General features: G+C 43.9%; 1 protein-coding gene across 1 annotated transcript; it reads left to right on the plus strand.

Moving 5' to 3' along the window:
* The first annotated feature begins 15828 nt into the window (after positions 1 to 15828).
* On the plus strand, positions 15829 to 17575 carry LOC131621100 (small ubiquitin-related modifier 1-like). Its single transcript, XM_058892315.1, has 3 exons — positions 15829 to 15994; positions 17064 to 17213; positions 17311 to 17575. Exons 1-3 carry the CDS (start codon positions 15908 to 15910, stop codon positions 17377 to 17379), a joined length of 306 nt encoding a protein of 101 aa, XP_058748298.1. The 5' UTR covers positions 15829 to 15907; the 3' UTR covers positions 17380 to 17575.
* Positions 17576 to 20161: the final 2586 nt, after the last annotated feature.

A 20161-nucleotide genomic window follows, 5' to 3' on the forward strand; every position in this document is an offset into this window, starting at 1 on the left:
CCCACCATTGGAATGGGTCACAAGGAAGAAGGAGAAGAACTAATGGAAACTTCTCGAGCTTTCGGCACAATCGGAGACTACCCGCGTTCAATCGACATAATGAACCACCCAATAGTGTTGCTTGAACCTCTAAACTACAAAGAATAAATCAGAGCTCAACTTTGTTAAAGAAGAGATGATAAAACCTACTAAAATATGGTTTTACAACATATATACAATTCTGAACTCGTAGACCTCGCTAAGCGAGAGAGATCTGGCTAAGCGAGCTACAACTTATCTGTACACTATTCACAGATATTTTACACTACACGACAAAAATGATATCGCTAAGCGAGATAGTCTCGCTAAGCGACCTTACGAAGCTTCAGCTACTGCCATGGGAAACAAAACCAGGCCATAGGTCGCTAGAATTTGCGCTTAGCGAGGTTGACAGAACTTTGGTCCTTTATTTCTTTAAAATCGCGCATCCAGAGCCATGCCTTCAACACTTTATTATTCGAGTCTCCAAATATGCACGAATACCTACAAAAAGATATTAAAACTATCAAACGGTTCACAAATACACTAAAATACAATTATTCGTAAAGTAAACGTATTTACAAACAAACTGGGATTTATTCGACATAAAACAAAACAAATAGAATAATTAGGTACCATAAAATGCAGCGCAAAAATGTAATTTTTGGGACCTAACAACTCTCCCCAAATTATTTCATTGTTTGTCCTCAAACAATGGTCCCTAGAACAATGAAGAAACAACACAAAAAACAAATAATCATGAATCAACAAGCTTTAAAAAACAAAAACAATTACACAGATCAAAATTAAGAAACGTAAAAGTCAAAGAATTTACTTACCACTATCCTACAATGATAACATAATCACAAAGCAAAAACTAAATACAATAATTAAGTCAAACATTCTAAAACAACTCAAGTTCAATCATGAATCACACCTAGAAAAAAAATTATCGGTAGATGAAAAACACACAAAAATGAGGGATTTTCACTCACCCAACTATCCTTTGTCTAACTACAAAACTAGACTTAGAAATAGAGCAAGTTTATGTTAAAACAATGTTCTTACATTGAGACCTAGCTGAAGAATTTTTTACGTAACAATTTAAAAGGTTTTGTTGAACAAAAAAAAGAATACCATGCGTTTCATTTTAAGAAAAATCTATAGGGGCTAAATTAAACTCCAAGAGACTGGTATAACAAGTTGGATCTCTTCATAACCCAACATAACATAAAGACGAAACTTAACCATATTGTATTTATGAATAATTATGAAAACAATGGGTACATCACACTTTTGTTGTATGTCAATGATAATATGATATGCTTATTGTAGGAAAAAACAAGAAAAAAATAAATGGAATTAAAAAAGTTTTAAGCAAATTTTTTGTTATGAAAAGTCTGAATGCCAAAAAAAACTTTTGTTCTAAAAGAATGTCGTGGATGTCATAAGAAAATATGTGAAAAAAGATCTTGATATTGGACATATGACTCCATACACAAGAGGAAAGTGGGGATAAATTGTGTGTTTTAAAAAAACTTGAGTTTGAAAAGCTTTTACTATCAATTTTAGAGTTTGAAAATATTTTAGAAAAGTTTTTTAGAGATAAGTAGCGGGAAAATAAAATGCAGAAACTAAAAAGTGAAGGGATAGAAAGATAAAACTATAAGTTATAGAGGTTTGATCAAAAAAGAAAAAGACATAATCCTCTCCCCAAGATTTATTCTTGAGAGTATCTAATAAACTTTAGAGCTTTTAATAGTTTGAACTCTCGAACCCCCTTATACAAGAAAAATAACGTTTATGGCTAACTTCCATTCAAACAACGTGCAAGGAGACAAGTAGTGAATCTTCCTTCCAAACAATGGACTTACGTGGTTAGTCTTCTTTCCAAACAACAACTTGAAGCAATTAGTCTTCAAGCTTTAAATCGAGATTTTATACGAGCTAATCTCAAACTTGGGCGAGCTTTTAATCCGAGCTGAACTCATGAATGTTAGTAGTAAATTAATGGTAATTTCATGTGTTAAATTAACTACTTTTTGAGCTAAAAGTGAATAGATCTTGTGAATTTTACGGATTTTATAGTTAGAATTGAACTTTCGAGGTTCGATGTTAATTGTAGAACAACTTGCGTCATTTTGGGTGTTATTTGTGCAGATATTGAAGTTAAGAAGCAAAGACGAAGGAACACGTAAGCGTAGAAGCTCTGAAGAAGTGGAATCACAAAGAATTGATTTAAAGCAAGTGGCGAGCCGCGCCAAAGCAGAGGCGAGGCGCGCGAAACCCTCTGTTTTGGGTTCGCGCCGCGCTAGCCCGTGTCGCGCCGCGGTGATGACGTTATAAAGAAAAAGGCTATAAATACAAGCCCTAATCCTCATAAACCAGAACTTCTGATAACTTTTAGAGGAGAGACTTTTGTGAGCGAAATTCAGAGAGTAATCCTAATCCAGAGCAACAAACAACATCCGACGGAGAATTTAACATCAATTGAAGACATTCCCTTGATGAAGATGAATCCATCCATGAAAACTTGTTTGTTCTTCATGTCTATGGAGAGCTAAATCATTCTTGTTAAGTTTAAGGTAGTAGTTAACTTATGAATATACAATACCGTTGATTAATTCTTATGAACAATTGTTTGAATTTATTATCAATAAGAAACCTTGTTTTTATCTTAAATCATTGTGGAGTCTTTGATCGAAAGAAAGGATTCTAACTTTTGCCCTAGGTTACTATATTGATTCAATCCCAATTTGCAGAGATGGAATTGTGATTGGGTTTTCATAATTATCGTTCTTAATTACTATTATCGATATTGATATTTGGAGAGATCGAATCTCATACCGGTAAAAGTTTATCTAATTTGATTTGCAGACATGGAATCATATTTGAGGATAAGTGAAGATAATAATTCAAAAGATTGTTCGAATAAGGATTAATTAATAAATTGTATAGGAATAGGTTGATGAACCCTAGAACTCAACAAATTCGTTTACCTTTGTTAACCTTCTTTAAACTTTTTATCAGTCAATTATTATTCTGTTCAATGCAATTTGAGAGTAAACAAACAAACTCAACTATTTTTCTAACTCAAAATAAACAACTATAGAACGACAGTAATATTAAACCAATCTCTGTGGATACGATATATACCAAAAATATTTACCCACAAATACTTTCAACAATGAACCAAACTGAAGATTTGATGGGAAAACCACAAACCTAGGAGATTTTATACCGAGATTATCTCCAACCTTAGCAAGCTCTTAACAAGGCTGAACTTACGAACCGAATAAAAGTTTTATAAAGGTTAACCACACCAACTTGAGATTTTAATATGGGGTTGATCTCGAACAAATGAAAGCTTTTGAACGGGCTAAGTCTTCGAACGAATCAATAACTTAGTAATTAAATCTCCAAACCAAAAATTTTATAGGGGTTAGCTTTGAACCCAAATAAATAATCCCTAAATGGATAAATTATTTAACCACGGTAAAAAAATGTTCCTTGGTGAATTTACAATACTATCATTCCAGAATTATACAAATGTCTCACTTGTAAAAAAACCTTTTCTCAAAAGCTCTACAACAAAATTTAAGTGAGAGAAAGTAAAGAAAAATATTTTTAGAGAGAAAAAGAGAGTGAGGAGTGAGGTATGATAGCTCACATTTTTAGTTATGAAAATATAAGGGAAGAAACCTCTATTTATAGACTAAAGGATGACAAAAAAAGAAATAATTTTGGGGACAAAACTGATGAGCCAATCGATTGCCATTAAGCATCAATCGATTGATTTACCTAAAATTAATTGATTAGAAAGTTTTAACATGAAATAAACGATATATAGCTGTTACCATTCATTAAGACACTGTCGTAATCTTTTAGGGCATATTTTTGCACTAATCTAATCAATTAGGTGTAAATGCCAATCGATTGTCCAAATCAAAAAAATGCCCATAACTTTTCTGACAACTCTCAATTCATCTGGCACGACTAGCTTCAAGATATTTTAAAAACAATATATTTTTTAAGGCTTGAGTCATTTCTATTCAGGTGTAGGGATGACAACGGGTCGGGTCGGGTGCGAGTTTCACACTACCCAAACCCACACCCGAAATAGGCACCCGAAATATAATATATATATATATATATATATATATATATATATATATATATATATATATATATAAGCGGGTGTGATTTCGGATTTCGGGTGTGGGTTTCACATTACCCAAATCCGCATCTGAAATATCGGGTGGCACCCGAACCCGAACGCAAATCCACTCAACTCGAGTTTTCACCCGTTGACTCAGGTTCGGGTGCGGATGAGACCCGCATCTCGGATGCGGGTCTGCTTGCCATCCCTATTCAGGTGTCTATTATCAAAGGATCAAAAATCATCAAATCCTATCTTAATATGATTGTATCTTTAACCGCTTTCAATCTTGTACTTAAATTGTTTAGTTGTCATCATCAAAAATATATTCAAGAGTTGAGATATTCCTTGATCCTTGAACCTGCAAAAAATGATTCTACTCTAAAAAAGTTCAACAAACGTAATGTCAAACCTATGCATGTTCCACTATCCGCTCATTTATAACTTAGCAAGACACAATGTCCAAGATCAAGACAGGTAGAAATGAGCAAAATGCCTTATTCTTTATCTTTTGGATATCTATTTACTTTTTCAAGGGGAATTATTTCTAGCATTGCTAGTTGATCGTACCTGATCAGAAGGATCGTCGTAGGCTGCTCGGACTGGATCTTCTAGGAAGGAGGAGGAGGGGGGTGTACCTGCAAGGTACTCCAATGCCAAAGTAAGTTGACGAGCAAAGGAGCGCAAGTACTAGCTAAGAGTGAGTAAGAATTGAATACCTGACCCTCTAGTTAAAGAGGGTATATATATCCCCCAGCGCTGGGCCATGATCTCGCTATTGGGTTGGATTCCCAAGCCCAACTAGGAGACTGCCAGGTTTCCTGAGCGGAAATATCGGAGGTGCGTGTACGCCCTCTGTCCTGGTTAACCGCTCCGAAGTCCAAGGGAAGACGCGGTCTTTTAGGAGCCACGTGGGATCCGAGTTATTCGGAGGATTGGATGTGAAGGACCCCTGCGCGGAGCAGGGTCCTCGGCAAGGATGACGTCCGGGGGAGAGTTACCGCCGAGCGAGGCGTGTCGGGAAGGATGACGTCCGGGTAGGATGTTAGTGCCGAGCAAGGCGTGTCGGGAAGGCCATGAACTATTCATGGGCCTCTGAGGCTTATTGGGCCGAAAGCGGTGATGGGCCTAGCCTTGGCCCAGTCCAGAACAGGAGCCCCCCAAGTCGGAGTTTTCTGGTTAAGAAGCTGTGACTTTGCTTCTACGCTCGGACTCTAATTCTCGTGGTTGCTCGGTGGATCGGTCCTCGTTACATGTATGCGCTCGGAGGAAAATCCAGTGGTGGGCGAATCGTCGCGCGTGGGCACCACGCACTGACGTGGCATAGGCAATTATGGCCTAGGGTATAGGAGGCGGCGCCTGTCAGGAGAGGTGACGCTTCGCCTTCCGAGCCATTTTCCTATAAAAGGGGGCGAATTCTCTCATAAGGAAGTTTTCCTTTCTCTGTTTATCTGCTCGGCTTCGATCAAGGGTTCTTCGGAGAATAATTTCCCAGCTCGTTCATCATATCAAGATCGTTGCTTAGCGAAGGATTCTCCCCGGCCATCCACATCATGTCTGCAAGTAAGTTTGTTCAGCCTGTCGTCGCTTTAATATTTTGCATAGGATTTGTGTTTCGCTTTTGAGGTCTTCGCCATCATCATCCTCCCCGGGTTATCTAAGCGATGCCCGGGGGTCAGCGTGAGTTGGCGGGCCGGATTGTGTTGGCGTTAAGCTGCTTAAGATAAGCTTTCCCGTTGTCGTGTCGTCTGTGAGTCCTCGGCTGACGAGCGTTGTTCCTCGATGGGGGGTTTGGCCGGGGGCTCTGCTGCTCCTGCTCTACCCTTTCGCTTGCCTTGCGGTGGAAGGGTGGATTTGATAGGCTATCGAATTCACTTCTCCCTTCTGCGTGCAGGTGAATCAGATTCGAGTGCTACCTCAAGAACCGGCTCGGACACCGACTCGACGACCAGTGATTCCGACAGCTCGACGGCAACTAGTTCCGACGTCGAAATTATTGATGAAGATGGCACTCCCTCGGCCGAAGGCGCTCACACGGGATCCCCTGGTTCGAATGCCGAGGGAGGGGTTTCCCCTATGCCGCTATTCAGTTATGAACATACCGTCGCGCCCGATTGGATAGCCGAGGAGGCTCTGTCCGTTGTTTCTCGGTACACCGCGTCTCTGGATGGGGCGTTTACAGAAATTGAGGTCCTGGGGGAAGGAGATCCGCCCAATTATCAAATAGGTTGCCCGTCTCCGGACGAACGCATATGCTCTCGTTTTGCCGGTGACGGATTTGCGATGTACGATTACGTGTTTAGGGAGCTCGGCTTCCGGTTACCTTTCTCTGATTTTCAAGTTTCAGTTATGGCGTTTCTATCTCTGGCGCCGTCCCAAATTCATCCGAATGCCTTTGCTTTTATGCGGGCATTCGAGATTGTTTGTGATTATTTGGGTATAGGTGCAACGTCTGCGTTGTTCGGAAGGTGTTTCCGTGTTCAACGGCAGGCGTCAAACGGGCGGTACAGCTGGGTTTCGTTCAGGAACGCCGAGCGTAAACTTTTCGGAATGTATACTGATTCCGTGAAGGGTTTTAAAGATCGATACTTCGTCGTCCGCCCCCTAAGTCCAACGGCCTACTCTTCGGTGTCGGATATGGTGGCCGAGCGGGATGCCGAGGGGGAGATAGTAAGGGATGAACATGGGCAGGAAGTAAAGGAGTTCTGCACGACGTTTCCGTTTTTCTGGTGGAAGGGTCATTTCGCGTCTCCTCCGAAATACTACGCTTGGGAGGACGATGATTTGGATGATCAAGACCGGGAGTCATACTCGGTCCTCTGCAAATACGTAGATAGCTTTACCATGTCTTGTTGGGTGACGAGGAATGGAGATCCCATACTGAACGAGGACGGGGTGCCGATCACGGAGCAGCGGCCTATTAATACCAAGGCTTTGCTAGCTTGTCGGACTCCGGAGGAGATCCGGACGTTGTTAGGTTGTGTCCATTTTACCTTGTTTTGTGATCTCCGCCCGGTATTTTGCTAACTTGTTTTTCTTTTCTTTGCAGATGCTATGCCGGAGAAGGAGGATAGTATCCTGAAACAGGCTTTGGATGCGAGGAAGAATCAGAAGAAGAAGAACCAGGGGTCCGGAGCTGGAGAGAACTCAGGCTCGGCAGGCTCTCCTCACAAGATTCAAGCCGACGAGAGGTTACCCAAGAGACCTCGTCTTTCCGAGGGGGGACGTCCAGATCAGTCGAACCTAGGTCCCGGGCGCGCCTTCGTGTTGCCTTCTTGCTACAAGGATGGAGGCTATTTCGAGAAGTTCCCCTTGGCTACCTCACCGGACGAAGCTCGTCGGATCAGTGATATGGACCCCCCGTCCCTTCAGAAGCAGTTGGCGTGCGACAGTGCCGCCGTGGTGAGGGTCTTGGAGATGGCCCAAGTGTTGGCCAGCGGAGGTTCGGGCTCGACCGAGGCCCTAAAGGAGGCCGAGGCGGCTAAGAAGGTGGCCGAGGACAAGGTGAAGGCCATGGAGGTTGAGCGCAAGGAGTTGAGGAAGAAGGTCGACGCGGCCCTGAAGCAGAAAGACGCGGAGGTTGCGGCTGAGAAGAAGAAGCTGGCTGACCTTCGACTTAAATGGGCTCCCTCGGCTGACGAGTCGCCGGATGTGGCAGCTCTAAAGTCTAGGGCTGAGTTTGCGGAGAAGATAGAAAGCCTGAAGATAAGCCTGGCCGACATGGCCGATGTCGGTTTCGAGCGTGCTCTTAACCAACTGAGGCTTCTGAACCCTGGTTTGAAGGAGGATAATGTCGGGCTCTCTTCGAGGATCGTGGATGGCGTGTTGGTGCCTGAGTCCCCGGGGAGCGAAGAGTAGAAAGTGTAGTTCCGGGCCTGCGTGCCCGTTTTTCCCGGCCTGCGAGCCATTCTTTTTGTTGGGCTATGCCCGGATAATTTTTGGGGCCTGCGTGCCCGGCAATGATTGTAACTTTTGACATCGCCGGCCAAGTTGGTCGGCAATTTTACTGTCTTACAATTCTGCTTGCTTATATCTGTTTGGTTTCACTTTCGGCGTTATCATTGTATGCTTGTTATTTTTGATAACTTTCCTGCCGTGCTTGCATGACGAGGTATTCCCTCTATACTTAGAGTATTTTGCGATTGTTCTAGGTAACTGATGACTTATGCTCGGACATACCGGAGAATCACCAGTATACTTGTGATATTATTTATTTTGTGGGCTATGCTCGACCTAGATTGATTGCCCGGGCGTGTTGAGTACGGGCCGGGTGCGCAGAGCAGGTATGCGCTTTTAGCGAGCGCGAGACCGCGGTTGCGGCCAAGCGTTCGCGGCGTGAACGATCCCATCGCGAGCTGGGGTTCTGCCATGCAGGTACTTCCACGGGGGGTCTAGGTGTAGAATCCGCCGAGGGGTCGGTCCATCTATCCGACGAGAGGAATCGATCGTTGCTGTCGTGGAATACTCACGTCCGTACCGACGACGTGGATCCGTGCCCGTCCGTTACCTGAGTTTGGGTTAGAGGCCGGGCGTTTTAGCTTATGTTTAACTGTAATAACGTCTGAGTTTTTCAGCATTCCAGGGTCGAGCAAGTTTTTCACCGAGAAGATTCTCGAGGTAGTAGGCGCCGTTCTCGGTTTTGTCATAAACTCGGTACGGGCCTTCCCAGTTTGGGGCTAGCTTTCCTTCGCGCGAGTCTTTCATGTTTCTGCGAAGTACTAGGGCGCCGATTTCAAATTCGCGCTTTATAACTTTGGCGTTATGGCGAAGAGCTATTTGCTGTTTTAGTTTAGCTTCTCGGAGGGCTGACCCTGCTCGGATCTCTTCTACCATATCGAGTTCTTCCCTCATGGCCTCGTCGTTAAGTTCTTCCTCGAGGGGGAATTCGGTGCGCCGAGAAGGCTCTCGGATTTCTACGGGAATTACGGCTTCGGTGCCGTAGGTTAGTCGGAAAGGAGTCTCGCCTGTGCTCGAATGGGGTGTCGTCCTATACGCCCAGAGTACACTATGTAGTTCCTCGACCCAGGCTTTTTTGGCTTCGCCGAGTCTTCTCTTTAATCCTCGGAGGATGACTCGGTTGGCTGCCTCGGCCTGCCCGTTCGTCTGAGGGTGCTCGACTGAGGTGAAGTGTTGCTTCGTGCCAAGCTTGGCCACAAACTCTTGGAATTTTTTGTCAGTGAACTGGGTGCCATTGTCGGTGATTATGGCCTGAGGGACCCCGAACCGGGCAAGTATGTTTCGTTTGTAGAAACGGAGCACGTTTTGGGATGTGATCTTGGCAAGCGCCTCGGCTTCTATCCATTTCGTGAAGTAATCGACGGCGACCACGAGATATTTATTTTGGTACGAGCCGACGGGGAACGGTCCGAGGAGGTCCATTCCCCAGGTGGAAAAAGGCCAAGGGGAGGAGAGGGATTTAAGCTCGTTGGGGGGAGTTAGGTGCATGTCGGCATGCCGCTGACATCTGTCGCATCTCTGAACATGCTCCTTGGCGTCCTGCTGCATAGTCGGCCAGTAATAGCCGGCTCTGAGGGCTTTCCTCGCCAGAGATCGGCCGCCGAGATGCTGGCCGTTAATCCCTTCGTGAAGCTCTTGCAGTACTTCCGTTGCCTGTGAGTCGTCGATGCATTTCAGAAGGGGAATGGAGAAGCCGCGCCGATAGAGTTTATTTTCGATGACTGTGTACGAGCAGGCTCTCCTTTTAATGGCTGAAGCTTCCTTTGGATCATCGGGGAGCTCGTCGCTCATGAGGTAATTGTATACCGGAGTCATCCAGCAATGGTCGTCTCCGATGGCAAACACTTGTATGGCCTGCGCGTTTTTGCCTACGCTCGGGTCGGACAAGATTTCTTGTATCACCGATTTGTTCCCTCCCTTCTTTCTCGTGCTTGCGAGCTTGGATAAGAGGTCGGCCCTCGAGTTGTGTTCCCGAGGGATGTGCGCGACGTCTGCCTTTGCGAATCCTTTCATTTTTTCTTTGACGAGAGATAGATACTCGGCTAGTGTGTCGTTTTTGGCCTGGTAATCGCCGCTAACTTGCGACGCGACCAGTTGTGAATCGGTATAAATCACGACTTCCCGAGCGCCTACGTCCTTGGCAAGGCGTAGGCCTGCTAGGAGGGCTTCGTACTCGGCCTGGTTGTTCGATGTGGTGAAGGAGAGGACTAAGGATACTTCGATGACGAGCCCCTCGTCGTTCTCCAAGATGATACCGGCTCCGCTGCCCGCGTGGCTTGAGGCGCCATCAACGTAGATGGTCCACTTATTCTCGGTGGGTGTTGGGGAGTTGGAGATCGTCGTCATCTCGGCCACGAAGTCGGCGAGTGCTTGGGCTTTTAGCGCTTTCCTGCCCTCGTATTGTATGTCGAACTCGGACAGTTCGAGGGACCATCTCAGCATTCTCCCGGCCATGTCTGGTCGGCTGAGAAGTTGCTTGATCGGTTGGTCTGTCCGGACGATGATAGTGTGGGCGAGGAAGTAGTACCTCAGTCTTCTGGCGGCCGTTATCAGGGCCAGCGCGATTTTTTCTATTTGTTGGTAGCGGACCTCGGGTCCTTGTAGGGCTTTGCTAGTGAAGTACACTGGCTTCTGCCCGTCTTCCGTTTCTCGGATCAGGGCCGCGCTGGCCGCCTCGCCAGAAACGGCCAAGTAGAGATAGAGAACCTCGTTGCTGTCTGGTCGGGATAGCACTGGGGGTTTGGAGAGCACTTGTTTGAGGTGGGATAATGCTTGTTCGCATTCCTCGGACCATTCGAAAGCCGCTTCCTTCCGAAGAAGCTTAAAGAATGGAAGTGCATGTTGGGCGGATTTCGCGACGAAGCGGGATAATGCTGTGAGCATTCCGTTTAGTACCTGGATGGATTTTTTGTTGGTGGGAGTAGGGAGGTCTGAGAATGCTCGGCATTTATCAGGGTTGGCTTCTATTCCTCGTTCTGTTAAGTAGAAGCCGAGGAATTTGCCTGCCCGCACTCCGAAGGTGCACTTCTCTGGATTGAAGCGCATCCTGCAGGACCTGGCCTGCTCGAAGACCCGCTCGAGATGTAGCGTGTGGTCGGAGTCTTCTCGAGATTTGACGATCATGTCGTCCATATACACCTCGAGCGTGTCGCCGATTTCACCTCGGAAGACCTTGTTCATCATCCGCTGGTACGTGGCTCCGGCGTTTTTGAGTCCGAAGGGCATTACGTTGTAGTAATAATTGCCCGATTCGGTCATGAAAGCCGTACGTTGCTTGTCGCATTTCGCCATGGGAATCTGGTTGTAACCAGAATAAGCGTCCATGAAGGACAACAGTTTATAGCCGGCCGAGTTGTCGACCAGTCTATCAATATTAGGTAAAGGGTAGGCGTCCTTTGGACATGCCCGGTTAACATCAGTATAATCAACGCACATTCTCCATTTTCCATTAGATTTTTTAACAAGTACAACATTTGAGAGCCAAGTTGAATACTTGGCCTCGGAAATAAAATTTGCCTCTAGGAGGTCTTTTACAGCTTTCTCGGCAGCCTCCGCTTTCTCGGGAGACTGCCGACGCCTACGTTGTACTACGGCCTTGGCGGTTGGATTGATGGAGAGGTGGTGACAGGCGACCTCAGGGTCGAGTCCGGGCATCTCTGCGGCGCTCCAGGCGAACAGGTCGGCATTGGCTCGAAGGCAGGCTACGAGTTGCTTCTTCGGAAGGTCAGGGATGCCTTTGCCGATCTTCACTGCTCTGTCGGGGTTGTCTCCCAGGGGGATCAGCTCGAAATCTCCGTCGGGAACAGGTCGGACGGGATTCGATTGTGTTTCCTCCCCGGTCTTCAGTTCTTCTTGTGTGAACCTTGCGTCGAGGTCGACTGAGCTGACGTTGGCCGTTGGAACCTGATCTTCCCGAGGATACTTGTCTTCGGCTCTTGGTTTTTTGTTGGAGCTGGTCGGAGGAGCGATCAGCTCTAGTCCTTTGACGGATGCATCGAAGATCCTTCTCGCAGCTTCAATGTCGGCGTTGATGGTGGCCACTCTCCCTGTCCTCGTGTAGAACTTCATCTTCAGATGGACCGTGGAGGGCACGGCGGTTAGCTCGGCCAGTGTTGGGCGTCCGATGATGCAGTTGTACAATGTTTTGCAGTCGATTACCAGAAACCTGGTTTTGACTTGTCTGGACGCTTCCCCTTCCCCGAAGGTGACAATCAGCTCGACGTAGCCCCATGGTTTGGTGGTGGCTCCGTTAAAACCTTGGAGGTCGGAACCCACATAGGGAGTGAGGTGCGAGTCGTCCAGCTGAAGTGTTTGGAAGAGGTGGGAGTACATAATGTCGACTGAACTGCCTTCATCTACCAGGACCCGTCGCACATCGAAGTTTGCCATTCTGGCTCGGACGAGAAGGGGAATGGTGGCATTTGGAGCTCCGCCGGGCAGTTCTTCGAGGTAGAAAGTGATTGGCTCTGACTTTCCTCGGAATTTCCGAAGAGTAGGGGCGAGATCTGCATTGGCGCTGAGTAGCTCGTCGAACTTTCTCTTGACCGAACTGACGGTGAGAGAGCCGGGGTCGCCGCCGTTGGAGATGACCATTGCGGTGGGGAAATGTTCCCAGATGCTGAGGGCGGTCGTCACGCCGACTGAAGGGATGAAGTCTTCCGATCGGGTTACGGACAGCGCGACTTGAAGCGGTCTGCTGTCTGGTGAGTTCCCCTCGTCAGAGTTTCGAGGGATGTCTCTTTTGGAGGGTTCTCCCTTCTTGGTGTATTTTGCCAGGTGGCCCTCTTTGATCAGGGTCTCTATGGCATCTTTGAGATGTATGCATTCGTCGGTCATATGCCCGTGACTCTTGTGGTACTTGCAGTATTTGGACTTGTCCGTCCCCGGTCTTGTAGGATTTGACTTCGGGGGCCTGATGTTGGATTTCTTGAACTCGGCGTTCTGGCAGTCGGACAGGATTTTCTCCCGGGAGGTGTTCAAAGGAGTGTAGTCGTTGAAACGCCCTGCTGGTCCTCGCCGTTCTTTGACATCTCGGGCCCGGTCGTCCCTTCTTTTGTCTTGTCCTCGGCGCGACCCCGAGTGTTCGAGGTTTGAGCTGCGAGCGGCACCACTGCCCCTCGGGGCTCTGATTGCGGCTGCTTCGCCTTCCTCAAAATCGATGAATACCTTTGCTTTGCTGAGGAGGTCATTCATCGAGTTTACCTTCTCGATCTTAATAGCTTTCTTGAAGTCACTGCCGGGGAGAAGTCCTCGTTCCAAGATGTACCTCTTCATGTAGTCTTTTGTCTGCACTTGGACGGCCTCCTTGTTGAATCTTTCAAGGTAATCTCGGAGAGGCTCGTTGGGTCCTTGAACTACGGCCTCGAGATTGGCTTCCGATTTCGGTTGCCGTCGGGAGGCTGTGAAGTGGCTCAAGAAGAGTTCTTTGAGCTCGGTCCAAGAATGGATGGAGTTCGAAGGGAGGTTCCTGTACCAATTCATCGCTCCCTTCCTGAGGGTGGTCGGGAAAATGCGGCACTTGATCGAGCCTCTGACGACGTGATAGTCCATGACCGCTTCGATGCTCCGGATATGGTCGTCGGGGTCAGTGGTTCCGTCGTATTGGTCCAATACTGGCGGTTTTTCCATCCCCCGAGGGAGGCGGGCTCTCCGGATACTGGCGGACAAGGGGCTGCGGAAGTCCTCCTCGTCGCTCGGTCCTGGTGAATTGTAGTGCCTGTTTCGTCGGGGATCCTCTTGGTTGTTACCCGTCGTAGCTTTGGAGGGGCCCCGACGGCCCTGTTCGGGGGAGGGGCTTCTTTGTTCAGCGGTTTCAGGTTTCTGGTTCTTCCTGTTCTTTCTGTGTGGAGAACGGGAACGAGTCCTCCGGCGGCGATGTCTTCTCGGGGGAGACCTTGAAGAGGATGGGGAACGCCGACGGTACCTTCTCGGCGGTGAGCGCGAGGAGGAATAGGAGCGTGACCTGTAGCGCCTCCGTGGGGAAGGGCGACGTCGCCGCTGTCTTTCCAGCTCGTGAATTCGGTCATCCTGAATTCTGAGGAGGCTGTTGGTCAATTGTATTTCCTTGAGCAAGCGGACGGTAATGGGGTCAGTGCCTTCGGGAATGTTGAGCGGCTCCTCTTCTTCTCCATGACGGGCTCTCTGCCTCTCGGAGGTGTGGGTGAATGAGGAAGCATGTTGCCCGTCGCGAGGGTCGGTTTCATTCACATTCTGGGCATGTTCCGGCACGTTGGTCGTTCGGATCGGCTCGCCGTTCTGAACGTGCCCTTCTGGAGGAACATGGTCAACATTCTGGACCTGTTGTAGGACCTGCAACAGCTGGGTGTCCTGGGTTTCATGCCCGGACCTTTGTCGCCGACGATTCCCCCGGCGATGATTAGCTAGCTCGCGGGAGGATTCCTCGATCAGCTCTTGAAGGAGGAAAGGGTCAGCGCTTGGGATGTTGTTGTTGTCAGCCATGACGATTGGAGATGGTTAGCTTTGATCTTTGTTCTTTAAAGATGGGGAAGCAAGATTCCCACAGACGGCGCCACTGATCGTACCTGATCAGAAGGATCGTCGTAGGCTGCTCGGACTGGATCTTCTAGGAAGGAGGAGGAGGGGGGTGTACCTGCAAGGTACTCCAATGCCAAAGTAAGTTGACGAGCAAAGGAGCGCAAGTACTAGCTAAGAGTGAGTAAGAATTGAATACCTGACCCTCTAGTTAAAGAGGGTATATATAGCCCCCAGCGCTGGGCCATGATCTCGCTATTGGGTTGGATTCCCAAGCCCAACTAGGAGACTGCCAGGTTTCCTGAGCGGAAATATCGGAGGTGCGTGTACGCCCTCTGTCCTGGTTAACCGCTCCGAAGTCCAAGGGAAGACGCGGTCTTTTAGGAGCCACGTGGGATCCGAGTTATTCGGAGGATTGGATGTGAAGGACCCCTGCGCGGAGCAGGGTCCTCGGCAAGGATGACGTCCGGGGGAGAGTTACCGCCGAGCGAGGCGTGTCGGGAAGGATGACGTCCGGGTAGGATGTTAGTGCCGAGCAAGGCGTGTCGGGAAGGCCATGAACTATTCATGGGCCTCTGAGGCTTATTGGGCCGAAAGCGGTGATGGGCCTAGCCTTGGCCCAGTCCAGAACACTAGTATTTCTTCATTAATTTGCGATAGACCATAATAATCAATTCATCAAAATAATTCCAACACATAAAAAAAAAATGGACATTCCAAGGTTTGAATTTTGAGACTATACATTCAAACTAAAAAACCGTGAACATGAAATTTACTACCTTTCTTGTAAATCTAAGCATTGATTATCCACTACCTTTCTTGATGTTTCTAAGTCACATCCATCTCCAATAATTTGGAGGGGATTATGAAGAGTTTCATATTCCATACAAAGCCAGGGAATCTAAGAGTGATCATGAGAAATAATTCTAACCTTTTTTTTTTCTACTTATTTTATCAATTTATTATTTTTTAAAATATAATTAAAAATAACGCGGCAAAATCATAAGTTTTAATTGGACATATGAGTGTAAAACATGACTCGTCAAATATTAAAGAGGGAGAGAGAGGGGTGTATATAAGTACTACTTCGGGTGCAGATAGTCTTCTAATCACTATTGGGTGGATGGAGCATTTATCCATTGGGCCTCTTTAGCCCATAAAGAGATAGCGTAATAAAACAACCAAAAAGCTGACACAAGTTTTCAAAATCAGATTCGAAATCGAAACAGAACCCTAACTTTTCAGAGCGAGAGAAACGCAGGAGACGAACGAACAAGAACGATGTCTGGTGCTGCACCCACTCCCAACACTGAAGAGGACAAGAAACCTAACGATATCGCTCATATCAATTTGAAGGTCAAAGGCCAGGTTCGTTTTTTTTCCTTTTTTTTTTTTTGGTGTTTTCCGATTCTTATATATAGTAATAGTTATTTTGTATGTTGAATTTTGCGATCGATGCGTGTTTGTTCCTTTTGGTGTTCGTTGTTTTTTTTTGTACTTTGTATGTGACTGGTAGTGATGTTTTCGTTTTTGTGTGTGTTGCTTTCAATAATCTGATTTTTCTGTTGCAGAATATAATTTAATATTTGTTATGTGTTCTTTATTAGTTGTGTTTTTGTGTTAGTTTTAGTTCATAGATGGTTGATGATTATATGAAGTTTTAAAAAGTGTAGGATAAATAAAGTAATAGGGTTCACGGTTTTCTAGAAACAGTTGATTTTTTAACGGTTTATTTATTTTAAGATGCTTGCTAATATTCCTTTATGCATACCAAAAAATAATTAATTCTGATCAGTTATGTTGGCGGTTGGATTGTTTTTGTTGTAATTGCTTTGCGTGGTTTGGATATTATTATACCGTTGTATCTGGGTGTGGTGTGTATGTTTAAGGAAGAGGCTGAGGCGTGTATTCAGAATTGGTGATTCTTCTGATCTCAGAATGTATCCCGTCTCGTTTCATATTCTATTGATGATCTTAGATAATTCTTGTGGAGCACTTTGTTTTGTAAGGTTTTTCTACTGCAGCAAAATTTGGGCCTCAGATTCTATATTCCTCATTTGACTAATTTACATGTTTTGCATCTAGTTAAATGATTTCTATCTTATATATTTGGTATTACATCTGTTCTATTGATATGCATCTTTTTGTGGAGACTCAAATTTATTGTAGATGTAATATTAATGTTTTATATTTGCAAGTTTATTTCTTTGCATATGTTTGACCAATCTTGATTCAAACCAGTTTTTGTAATTGCAGTTGTAATGTTTTGTATTTGCAAGTTTTTGTTGCCAGTAAACAGTTTTCGTTGCTTGATATGATGTTTTTGAATGTATTATGGACCAGATCATATGATTTATTTCATGTTGTATATTGCTCTGAACTACATATTTGCTTACATCACAGTGTCGATGGTCTAAGCATTTTTATATGATTGTAGGATGGCAATGAAGTATTCTTTAGGATAAAGAGGAACACTCAACTGAAGAAGCTGATGAATGCATACTGCGATCGTCAATCTGTGGACCTGAATTCAATTGCCTTCCTATTCGACGGACGTCGACTTAGGGCTGAACAGACCCCTGATGAGGTTTGTCCCTCTCCTTGACTTTTTATTTTTGACTCTGGAAATATATGTAGCCAATCATGCATTATAACACTATAATTTGTATTCATGACTCTTCCAGCTCGAGATGGAGGATGGAGATGAGATCGATGCTATGTTGCACCAAACTGGCGGAGCCCTGTCAGTTTAAGTTATTCTGCTGGTTCTTGTGAAAACTTAAATACATAATTAGGGATTAGTTATTTGGGTGTATGAAACCTATTGATTTGCAATATGAGAAGTGTGATAGACATCTTTATTTTAGACCTTATTTGAAAAATCTGACATGCTCTTGGGGAGTTTTGTCAGTAAATGTCACTATGAAATATGGAGTTTTCTGTTTGACCTTTTCGAGCCTACTGTAGAATGTCTTCTTGGTAGAGCATTTTATTTTATGCTAACATGCAATTGTTTAGTAATGATAGTGTGCTTATTTTGTCATAACTCACCAAAATTGTTTTAGAAATTTTCTCTGAACCCTAAACCAAGTTTAGATTTAACAAATGATGGGTAATTTTTTTCTTCTTCCAATCCAATGGGAAAGTAGCCCTAAAGCAAGAGCTTTACAGTTCCCTTTGTCTTGGTTGGTTTTCGTCCTTGAATGCTACTGCTATGGTTTACTACCTGTCTCTAATTTTAAGTCCTGATAGAGAAAATTGCAGGAATCAAAAAAGTTGGTTAAAGTATTAAATTTGTTGACTATTTTGTATAATTTTACAAATTTATCCTTAGAAAATAGAGAGGTTAGTTTGGGGAAAAAAATCATTAATGCACTTTGAAAGTTGAAGAATGTCTTATAAATAGGGAGAGAAAAAAAAAACTCAAGAGGGTGCTTAGGGTGCTTTTGTACTATTTATGGCGGGATTATCAATTCCCAATTTCTTTTTTAAAAACCTAGAATTTCCATCCAAAAAACCTAACATTTCCATCCAATTTAATGAGTTAATTTTTTTTATAAGCAAAGTTTAATTATCATTAATATTGAGAATAAGGGATACTCAACCTCCTACACCTAATTAGGTCAACCAAACTTACACGATATTGATAAGATTTAAGGGAGTCTGAAGCCAATTATAGAAAGATGAACACCTTCTCCCTCTCGTGCTAATTGCTTGTCAAATCCACGACACCACTTCAATATTTGAGATAATACCACTTCAATTGCTTACCAAATCCACGACACCACTTCAATATTTGAGATAATACCACTTCAATATTTGAGATAATGTTGTCTTATACGCACAATTCATCGTATATTCCATACTGTTCTAATACGCACCTATGAAGCCCGGACACGGAACACAACACGGATACGGACACGAGGACTCCGCTAATATAGAAAACATAGGACACGGATACGGTTATATATATTTTATATATTAATATAGTAATGCAATGTATAAACACAATGTATAAAGAATTTAAAAATATATATATATATATATATATATATATATATATATATATATATATATATATATATATATATATATATATATATATATATATATATATATATATATATAAACTTAGTACTTTAAATAAACAAGAGACATAAATCTAAAAAACAAAATAATAAAAATTATATCATATAGTCACTCCATATTGATAAAATCAGCCTCTATATCATGGAATACGAAAAAAAATAAATCCTAATTGTGTTATTTTTATAGTAGAAAAGTGAAATATGAAAGGTAAAAAAACTCTATTATTTTTATACATAAAAATCTAATAATTATTGGGTTGGATTTTTTTTTTTTTTAAAAAAATTTCTTTTAATTGGGTGTGTCCTTTGTTTAAAACAAGGTATCGTATCTGTGTCCACTGCAATTAAATTATTTGTTTTGTTAGACACTACAAAAATGTGTCATATACGTGTCGTACGCGTCTCGTACGAGTATCCGTGTCCGACGCGGCGACACGCCTTCTGAATGGTGGTGTGTCGGCGCTTCATAGATACACACTTCATAAATGAGTTGGGCTCGGCAGAGCCGACCTGTTTTTAAACTCTTGGTTAACCGTGCGTGAATTGAAAAAAAATACTGAAAAAAAGAGTTTTATGATTTTTATTTTTTACAAGTTTTATGATTAAAAAAAAGGAGATAGGGTTATACCGGTTGCCTATATAAACTATTAGGAATAGTTGACAGTAGACCTATTTCTGAGCGGCGGTAATTAGAAGGTTTTTTCTTTTCTTTTTTCGCTTGTTCATTTTATTTTCCTTTTTCTCTTCAATTCTATGAATCAGTGAAGCCAATGATGATTACTTGTTTTTAGCAAGTGCCGTCTGAAACAAAAACCGTTTATACGGTGTCTGATGCACACTTTTCACAGTACCAAACTGAGGCTTCAGTAATATTTCCCCCTTTTTATCAATTTTTTCTGCTAAATTATTTTTGATCCAAAGCTTTGTCCAGTCTCTTCAGAATGCATGTTTGATAATAATCAGAATTTTTATTAAATTATAACCAATACTCTTAATTGTGAATCTAGGCCGAAGCAAGCCAAAGGTTTAGAGATATCCTAATTGTTGAAATCAGTGTTTATTTGAGAATTTTATTATTTTGATTTCTTACCAACATTAATTATTTAATGAGTAAGGTTATTTTGATTTACTTGAAGCAGAACAATGAAAGATCGTTGGAGGATTGAAACTTGAAAATGAGGTGAAATGAATATTGTTTTTGTTTTCATTTCTGAGTTGATTGAACGAAGCAATAGTGTGTTTTCTCATTTCTACCTTAGAAGTAAACCTTTGAGTTACCATCATTTAATCGGGATCAAGCGGGTCCATTGATATTCTAACATGGTAATGATGGATTCATGGATCCATGAACTCTTTGTTTTTATAAATTATAGAAAAAGCTCGCCATTTTCAACCTCGTACCAAACATCCGATGGCCTTGATACATGTATTTCCTCCTTCCTTTGAT

This window comes from Vicia villosa, linkage group LG7 (genome assembly GCF_029867415.1).
Source record: "Vicia villosa cultivar HV-30 ecotype Madison, WI linkage group LG7, Vvil1.0, whole genome shotgun sequence".
Lineage (NCBI taxonomy): Eukaryota > Viridiplantae > Streptophyta > Magnoliopsida > Fabales > Fabaceae > Vicia > Vicia villosa.

Coding starts and splice junctions, on each gene's coding strand:
- LOC131621100 (XM_058892315.1), top strand. CDS start 15,908: ATGTCTGGTGCTGCACCCACTCCCAACACTGAAGAGGACAAGAAACCT. Junction 15,995..17,063: donor ATTTGAAGGTCAAAGGCCAG/GTTCGTTTTTTT, acceptor ATATGATTGTAG/GATGGCAATGAAGTATTCTT. Junction 17,214..17,310: donor CTGAACAGACCCCTGATGAG/GTTTGTCCCTCT, acceptor TGACTCTTCCAG/CTCGAGATGGAGGATGGAGA.